This window comes from Dunckerocampus dactyliophorus, chromosome 12 (assembly GCF_027744805.1).
Source record: "Dunckerocampus dactyliophorus isolate RoL2022-P2 chromosome 12, RoL_Ddac_1.1, whole genome shotgun sequence".
NCBI lineage: Eukaryota > Metazoa > Chordata > Actinopteri > Syngnathiformes > Syngnathidae > Dunckerocampus > Dunckerocampus dactyliophorus.
Window position 1 is genome coordinate 30,777,785 of NC_072830.1, and position 9,629 is coordinate 30,787,413.

General features: G+C 42.8%; 1 protein-coding gene across 1 annotated transcript; it reads right to left on the minus strand.

Moving 5' to 3' along the window:
* Nucleotides 1–138: 138 nt before the first annotated feature.
* On the minus strand, nt 139–8,305 carry LOC129190790 (transcriptional adapter 2-alpha-like). The gene is made up of 15 exons (XM_054793384.1): nt 8,150–8,305; nt 7,766–7,872; nt 7,630–7,689; nt 7,471–7,562; nt 7,227–7,384; nt 6,127–6,215; nt 5,875–5,947; nt 5,729–5,792; nt 4,845–4,888; nt 2,160–2,270; nt 1,832–1,903; nt 1,617–1,749; nt 1,288–1,331; nt 1,056–1,135; nt 139–830 (listed from the first exon to the last, which is right to left on the minus strand). The coding sequence occupies exons 1-15, from the start codon at nt 8,172–8,174 to the stop codon at nt 645–647; spliced, it is 1,338 nt and encodes a 445-aa protein (XP_054649359.1). The 5' UTR covers nt 8,175–8,305; the 3' UTR covers nt 139–644.
* Nucleotides 8,306–9,629: the final 1,324 nt, after the last annotated feature.

The following is a 9,629-nucleotide window of genomic DNA, read 5'->3' on the forward strand; positions in this document are numbered from 1 at the left end:
CTTGGCTGTATACGGTATCTGAGGCAAATGGTGGTCACAGCAGATACTGACCCCTCTGGCCATCCTCGATTCAGTTGAGCATGCAACAAAATCCAAGTCCAAGTTGAAGTATGTTTTTTCATATCACCACACATAGTTTATGACAGCAGAAATAAATCCGGGTGTCCCGATACAACTTTTTCACTCCCGATATTGCAGCCTTGAATATTGGGGAGTACGGATATCAATCCAATATCAGCACCGATCATACATACTTTTACTTGTTTAGGAGGGTGGAATGTTACAAAAGGCTTGAAGTGATATTACTCAACCAGAGTGTAATAGCAACAGTAGGAATGTGAAAAACTCACCCATTTAGTTGCTGCATGTGGTGTATCGTTTCATCCACAATAAGCATAATGGAATAGACTGCTTGTATCAGGATTCCAATAGCTGAGATTTTAGAAGCAAGCCAATATAATCTGTTTTTTGGCTGATATCGGACCGATGGCAATATTGGATCGGTACACTCCTAGAAATAAATCCATCTCTTTTGACTCGTGTTCCAAACGTATCACTTTAATACACGTAACACAGAGCAAAAAAACACTAGTCACACAAACTACACACAGACAGTACACACACACACACACACACGTAGGCTCCTACGCCTTGGTGATGTATCCCTCCTTGATCAGGAAGTCGTAGATTTTGCGCGTCTTGTTGACATCGATCTTGATGAGCGCTCGGGCCTGAGCAAGACGTAGACCGCCCTGACGCCGACACTCGTTGAGCAGCGCCTGCTTATACTCCAGGTAAGCGCCTGGCACCAAGCGTACCACTTGACACAACTGCACAAAAACACACATGATGACATGTCATATGATATTAGTCGGATTTATTTGTTGCTCTTAAATAATGTGCATTTCTGGGCAGCGTTCGTACATAAGCTGACGATGGGTTTCATGCTCAAATACGGCCGCACGTCACACTGGCCAGATGACCTAGTTTATAGTGGACACCAGCCCGCCGGGCACACATTTCAAATAAAAAATGTTAAAAAAAAAAAACGCTACCTCTTTCTCTCGTTCATTGAGCTTCTCCGTCCCGGGCAGCCCGGTTAGGTTGAGGGGAGGGGCGCTCCGCCTGCCTGTTGCTGTGGAAACACAACAATAACAGTCTGTGTGTGTGTGGAAAAGTGAGCACACTGGAACCTTTAGAGTGCTCCTGATGCATAGAGGAGTATTCATGGAGAAGTGTTGTGACAAATGATGGGATGGTGCTGGGAGGTGCTGGGAGGCTTCATACCTGATGTTGTGATTGTAGTGACAGCCGGTGTGATGCCAGCATCTCTGTAGCCAGGAGATAAAATGAACATACGAGTCACTACGAGCGTGCACGGGCACACACACACACACTATATAAGGACAGTGTTTCTGGCTTCTGTTTACTGCACTAAAAAAAAGATGAATCATCATACTGAAGTGAAGCTAGAGTAATTACAAACGCTTGGCGCATGCTCAGATAAACCCACTGGGATGGAAAACTAAACAAGAGGCTCATTAAGGAGGCTAAAAATACATACCAGAACTTTGCAGAGGAGCCACACAAATACACGGTAACGACATCAAACTCACATGGCGGCCTGTTTGCTGAGCCACTGCTGGCATGCTCTGCCGTCCTGGATGTACTGCAGCACGTCGCACAACATGGTCCTCTTCCTGCGCTCGTCCTCGCGCAGCCGCTTCACCCGCTCGTACACTTTGGCGCCTGCCGAGCACACAGCACGCTCGGCTATAAAAACGATGCAATGGCAAGTGAGTAAAGTGGGATAGGTTTGGCCTGGACTCACTGCAGAAAGACTTGATCCCGGCTTTCCTGTACTCTTGCAGGTTGCGGATCTCCCGCCTCAGCTCAAACTCCACTACAGTATGCAGGGACAAAAATAGAACTCCTCATTTAACACACTGGTGACACATTACTGGGAAAGTGCGAGAACTCGAAAACCATAAAAAATACAAATGCATGATTGTAGAAGATTATGATGTATGCCTGGTATGAATACTGTACACAGGTACAGTATGTATGAAAGGTACATCACATCAGGTGCAAGTGCAAGTGTGTCTCATGTTGCAAGCATATAATTGACATTTAAGATTCGGGTGCTTCCAAATACTAACGTGCGTGACTCTCAATGAACTTGTCGTGTTCAACAGGTCCAGTGACTCGTGCAAATCGTCTCATGACGTCATAGAGCTCCTGCACCTCCTTCGGGTAGCAACGCTCCAGAACTGCAAGACCATAAGGGACAGAGAAGAAGAGAAGGTGAGGACAGGCACATGCACGCACACACATCTCCCTAAAAAAATGACATAACAAGCAAGCATCTGCTTAATAAAATACGTGGGAATATACCACATAATAATATATAGAATATACCTTACAACCACGTTAAGCTAAAACTACACTAAGCAGCAAGCACATTTTTTCATCAGACTAAATCAGCTAACTTGAAAGAAGGTCTTCCTTTTTTTAAAGTTGAAATCATACTTATTTGTGGAAATTGAGTATACACTTGGAAAAAAGTTTGAAATACGACAACTTTTACTTTTTTTCTTTTTTTAAGCAGATTATCCCAAATGTAAGAGTTGAGACACAAAACAGGTTCAGGGTAAAAAAAAAAAAAAAGAAAAAAAAAAAATTAAGTCACCTCATTGCTATATTTCATCGTTATAGGAATGCTAATATTTTCTTAGACACAAGTTACTGTGGGGGCTATAACTACAAGAGTAATTCACAACCATTGTGCTGCAGCAAATTATAGAATTTAATTTAATTGGTGATAAAATTATTTATTTATGAACTACAAATAATGTATGTTTGCCAGCGATATATCTACGGCCCTATGATTTCTGTGTTAACAGACCGTATTTTTAAACGCGGAATCTCACAGAAATGGACATAATGTGAATGAAATGCGACGTCGTGCAAGTTCTGCGTGAAATAAGACCAGGCACGTTCATTCCGTCAACAAACATGCTAAACATTACTGATGTGCAGAATGATACCAAAATATCAATACTTCCGATACAAGCTCTTCATGCTCTAAAATCGATTCTCAAATCATAATATCGATAGTTTCGATAGTTCAGTCATTTGAGCTGATGTTTGTGGAATGAAACAGTCGTTTGTGAATTGTTAATAAAGTTTTCATTCTTATGATAGTTCTTATGATACTTTACAATAAATAAATAAATAACTTAAATAGTAATTTATTAACAATTCGTAATAATGCATAAATGAATTAGTAATTTATTTAATTCATAAAATCTCTTGTATTCTGTATGCTATGGTATGAAATACACTACTATTTAAAATTAAGCAGGCACATTAGGTGAATTTCCACAAAGTACTCGAACATCACTACTCAACTACTCACAATAACAGCGACCTTGGCCAAATCCTGTCTCACTGTGTAATAAGTGTGTCATAAAAAGTATCCAAAAGTATAACACAATTGGACTTGCATTAGTGACTACATCTTCCTTACCCACAAGCACATGCATTACAGTTTGTTGAGGATTTTGTAGCAAAGTGTGCAGAGGCTGACACCCCATTAGAAAAAATTACCCAAGCCACACCCGTCGCTGAATTACTGGGTAAAATTGTCCAGTGATGTATTGCATCGATAGATGTTAGGATTTTTGCATTTCATGAACATACATTTTATTCCCTAGGCCAAAGAGCACACACTCTATGCTGGTGAAATAAGTGGCAAAGGTAAAAAACAGAATTCTAAAAAAAAATTGAATGGCATTTTGAAAAAAAAAAATTACGGATTTCTTCCACTAGATGGCAGAAGGTACAAAATTCACCTCTGTGTTCACCATTCATCTAACATTTTTGTTTGGTGGCGAGCCATGAGATTCTTCTTCTGTAAAATATGCGCTTTGGCTCAAGAAAAGTTGGGAAACTCTGAACTACAGAATAACGGAGGTGTTTGAGAGAGGAAAAAGACAACGGTCTTTAACTGTGGTGTGCCCATTGTCTCAACACTTGGCCTGCGTTGCCGAGTAACGCTCAAGGGAAGAAGGCTAGAATGAGAGGTTGCGTGTGTTTGTGTGTGTGTGTGTGTGTGTGTGTGTGAGAGAAGATGTGTGTGTCGGTCAAGTTCCACCGTCCTATATAATTAGCTGCTGCCGAGCACACAAAGTGGATGCTGGCATGTCACTGTGGCAACGTGCCATCATACATTTGTACAAAATGACGCTGAACACACTGCCTTGACTGTGCGCTTCCCTCCGGGCGCCGACACACGATACTGTGTGTGTGTGTGAGCCTCTCAGGGCCGGGTAGTGCTTTCCATTATGGTGCGCACACGCACACACCTGAGCACACACTGGAGGGAGACACACAATCTCTGACAGTCTCCATGACAACCAGTCTGCAGCTCGTCGGCTACTCTGACTTGCCTTTTGTCTCCAGAGACCAGAGAAATAAGTGGAAGGAAAGGAGGGAGTGAGGGCGCTAAAATAAATAAATCATGAGCGGACAACTTCAACTTCCCAATCAGTTTCACAGCCACACGTGGCGGCACGTCTCATTTCAATGTCTGAGCTCTGAGGCCACATGAGGCGGATTACGGACAACATGGCGTTCCCGGTGAGGAGCATTCGCAGTGTAATAATGCTTCTGTGCATCCCTGATGGTCGAAGCGAGCAGTGCCGGATGCTTTTTCGCTCGCCGAGAAGGGCTACAGGGGTTAACTGCGCTCATTTCACGCTGCGGCTGTTTTGCCCGTAACCATGGCGACCGCAGACAGCAACGTATCAGACGCTTCCCCCGGTTTTGAGAGGAACACTCACCCTGGAATTTGCGCATGTTGATCAGTCCATGGTCTCGAATAATTCTGGAAAACAAGAAAATCCTGTTCATGTTGCAAAATGAGGAAACTTTGAACAGTACAATATTTTCACTGCATGTAGTTTGTTCAATTTGTGTAATTATCCGTACGTATAAATCATATTACACATTACTGCTGTTTTGTTACATGAGGTCGTTTGCACTATTTTTTCCTGGCTTTTTTTGTTTAATTTTATTTCTACAGTGTGCCGCAGGCCAATAAAAACAAGCCACAGGCCACAAATGGTCCGTAGGCCGCACTTTGGACACCCCTGCTTTGAAAGCTATTCGTCTGGGTTTAGCGTGTGACATGACTTAAACTCTGTGAGCAACCATAACTCTCGTATACGCTGATGCCTTGACACAGACTGAACTCAAAACTGAAACCGGCGCAGCGATGCGTGCAAGTGTATTAAAGGGTCAAAATGCGTGCCAAGTACAAAAAAAGGAAACACGTTGGCAGGTCTGTAGTACCTTTGGGTCATTGAAATTGCCCTTGTAAAGTCATTTATTGCACATTTTGTAAAGAAAAACATAACAATAGAGACAGAATAATTGTGAGCGCAACATGGAGGCTGTGTAGCGTTATCATACACGATATGAAGCATTTAAGGTATGGATGAGGACCTACATCCTTTGGCAAAGCAGCTTGAAAGACGGCTTAAATATTTTAATACCACTTCTAGCCATTTTTACGGCTTTGTTGGATTGCAAAACATATTTGAGTTTGAATCGGTTTGAAAGTCTACTGTGAATACGTTTATTGATGCTGGAAGTACAGGTGGGTATAGTGCCATCTAGTGACAGACAGTGGTCTTTACAAAGTGATAAATAACAGCTGTCCTACTTCTTCCTGCGTTGTCGCTCCTTTAATCTTGAATAGTATATATCAACCACTGCCAGCTTGAGTGCTGAAACAGACACACAAATAAAGTTGCGTGTCCTGTTGTTAAATCTTTCATTTGGTCACTAAGCGCATCGGTTACTACGCACCTCGCAGGATGTCTGAGTCATCATCCACAAAATCAATGTCCTTGATATCCCATTCTGCGTAGTTGTCGAACTCCTTGTTGACACAGCGAGAGAGTTATTAGTCATCTGGATTGAAGGGCTCATGTTTGACAACAATGTCAGAGGCGAAGGTAAATAAAAGGATGAGACGTTCCCTGCGAGGCAGCGATCGGGGCATGATTGACCCTCACATCTAGTTTGGTCATATGAATTAAAAAGGGCACAGCCCCTCACCTCCATGAAGTCTGCACGAGCAGGCATGTATCCCGCCATGTCTTGTGACAGCACAGAGTCAAAGGTGGGCCGAGGGGGCTCATCAGTTGCTGTGAAATGAACATGTTAGCAAAGACATGAGTACGCATGTGTTGGCCATTAAAAAAGACAACATTTCTTCTTGACAGTGTTAATAATTGGGTTATACAGGTTGTAATTAAAGATGATAGACATTACATTGTCACGGCCAAAAATATCTTTCCCCATTACCCAATCGTTTACGGTATCCTTTACGTATCATCCAAATACCGGCGCCAAATCTGTACTTTTGAAACTGCCGGTGCTTGAGAGGTGCCCAAACAAGCGCGTAAGAAAGGAAAACATACTAGTTTTGTCTAAAAATGATGCCCTTTTCTTTTTATGGAATTTTATGACATGCCCGTTGAAAACAATAAAATGGAAATACTTCAATCACATACAGTGGTGTGAAAAGGTGTTTGCCCCCTTCCTATATTATATATTTTTTTGCATGCTTGTCACACTTACATGTTTCAGATCAAATACATTTTTAAATATTAGTCAATGACAACACAGCAGAACACAAAATGCAGGGTTTTTTTTACATTTTATTCTAAAAAATCCAAACCTACATGGCCCTGTGTGAAAAGGTGATTGACCCCCCCTGTTAAAACAACTTAAACTGAGATTAATTGAGGTCTATCAGTGTGGAAAAGGTTATAAAGACATTTTTAAAGCTTTGGGACTCCAGCGAACCACAGTGAGAACCATTATCCACAAATGGCCAAAACATGGAAGAGTGGTGAACCTTTCCAGGAGTGGTCGGCCAACCAAAATGACCCCAAGAGTGCGGCAACAACTCAACCGAGAGGTCACAAAAGACCCCACAACAACATCCAAAGAAGTGCAGGCCTCACTTGCCTCAGTTAAGGTCGCAGTTGTTGCTGCTAAGGGTGGCAACCAGTTATTAGGTTTAGGGGGCAATCACTTTTTCCACACAGGGCTTTTTTTTCCCTCCCTTCATAATAAAAACTGCATTTTGTGTTCATCGATTCCGTTAACGCGGAAATCATAGTCCCCAAGTCCAAGACATGGCTACTCACGTTTGAAAGGAATGGCACCATCCGCAAAGCAAGCATCTTTAGTTTTGCGCAGGCTGAGCAGGGTGGAGGAGAAGAGCGGGTTGTTGATAAAATTCTTCATGTAGTGGCTCTCGCACTCCTCTTTGCTTTTGCTGCGCATTTGGTAGGAGACATCCTGCCTGGAGGTTTAGAAACACATCAAATACAGTTAAGATTGCAACAACAGCCAGGTTTGAGAAGGACTGAAGCAAATCAAATCACTGGCCAGTTGCCAAAGCCACAGTCCATAACGGCCTCCAGCAGCGCCAGCTCCTCCTGCGCCGTCCAACCGGGCTCCAGAACCGGGAAGTCTGATGTCTGAATACAGAAAAAGATTAATGAAGACACATGCTGGGGCAATCTGAACATATTCACGTCGACTTACCATGATTTCATACTTGTGATCACTCTGATGTTTCTTGTATTCAAATCCTCTGGTAAAACACTTGACAAAGAAATGGACAAACTGAATTTTAATGGGATGCTGGTATCAAGAGACGTTTAATTTGCCATCTACTCACCTGGAGACAGAGTAAGAAAGGAGAAGGTCCACATTCAGCACACTTGATGTAAGGCTCCGTTAGGTAGGATGAGCAGCCTCTGCATGGTGGTTTGTCGAAGGGGTCATCTAAGTGAATCGTGTTCGAGGTTAGCATCAAAGCTATAAGTAAAGCTAGTTGAACCAATGCTGTCTGCAGTCTTCAGCTTTGACGTATAAACGCTCATTCAGCCATTAAACAGGAGTTTAAGCACCACATTCTAGTTGGACATCGCTCATGCAGCGAAAACTCGTCCTTTGTACTGCTATATGCTAATATAGCATAATAACTCGGTGAAGCGAATGTACCGCATTTGTTAACCGCAACGGTACATAAAAAACATAACTCGGGTGCCGTTGAACTTACTTCCAAATGAAGACAGGCGATCCATGTGACGATATTTCTACAAACAATAAATAAAACAGACGCCAAATTGGATATTTACGGATGGATCGATTTTTCTTGAATCGGCACGACAACCTGTTTCAGCCAAGGTAGTTGAGCACACGTTACAGGAGTAGTAGGGGGGAATAAAAGAGTAATTTCCAATTGTCCACAAGATGGTAGTGTTGCACCGTCTTCCCTTTTAGTAAGTAAATAAGTAAGAGTAATATAAAATCGGAAGTGAGCCCCAAATGTGCAAAATCATTGGTCATGTTGACATATTCTGGTGTATATTGATGCTTTGCGTGCTGTGGCTGCATTATTTGAGTGTGTCAAAATTGCTACAGAATATGTGTGTCCAAACTTTTTTTATTGAGGGCTGCAAACTGAAAAGTCAAAGGCTGTGGGGGCCCACTTGGACATTTTTATTGATTTTTTTCTCAGGTTTTTGTCCACACATTGTGCCGTTCTGCTTTATTTTCCCAATTTTCGCTTGTTTTTTTTTTCTTTTGGTCTTGTTTAATTATATTTCAACACTGTGCCGTGGACCACAAATGGCCCCCAGGCAGCACTTTGGACACCACTGCTGTAATAAACTATTTAAAACTTTTTTAAAATAATATAATTTAGCCACTGTTCACCTCAAGTGAAAAAGATAGCAAATGGCTTAGGTCCAAAATATAATGTGTCATCACTTTATAATAATTGTAATTGTTAGGGTTCGGCGTCAGCCGGAATTTGGATCCCAAGACACGAGAGTAGGATGTGGTAAAAAGGACTATTTATTACAAGGCAGGAGTAATAAATAGCAAAAAGTAGAAAAATACAAAACAGAAAATCACCTGGAATACACACGGGGAAAAATAGATAACTAAACTAAGAGAGCTGCCAAAAATCAGGCAGAGAAAAATGCTAAAGTACAAGAACAAAAGACACTGCTGAAAACCAAGCAGGCACAATGCTAAACAGAAAAACACTCACGCTGCCGGGAGAAGGACAGGCAGGGAGATGACAGGATTAGCAAGGTTTAGCACAACTAGAGCTGAGGAGCACTGCAGCGAGAAGCCTGAGTTGGCGCGGTTGGCAACAATCTGGTACCAAACGGATGTCTGCTTGTGGTATAAGAAAGGTGCCAGGTGAGCTGCAAGTGCGTCAATTAGGGCCCCTGGAGGTGAGTAGGGTTAGGGTTAGGGTTAGGGTTAGGGTAGGGTTAGGGTTAGGGTTAGGGTTAGGGTTAGGGTTAGGGTTAGGGAGGGTTAGGGTTGGGTTAGGCGTTTGAGCTCGAGCTCCTCCCCCTCTAACTGAGGTGGAGGAGGAAAATGCACTGGCCTTCCCCTGGGCCCGAGCCCGCCCCCGAGCCCCTGAGCCAGGGACCACGCGGGTCCCTGTATTGGCAATCGCCTGTGGGCGTACATTTGTGGTCTGGTGGCCACGAGAGCACCCCCTCCCGTAACGCACCACT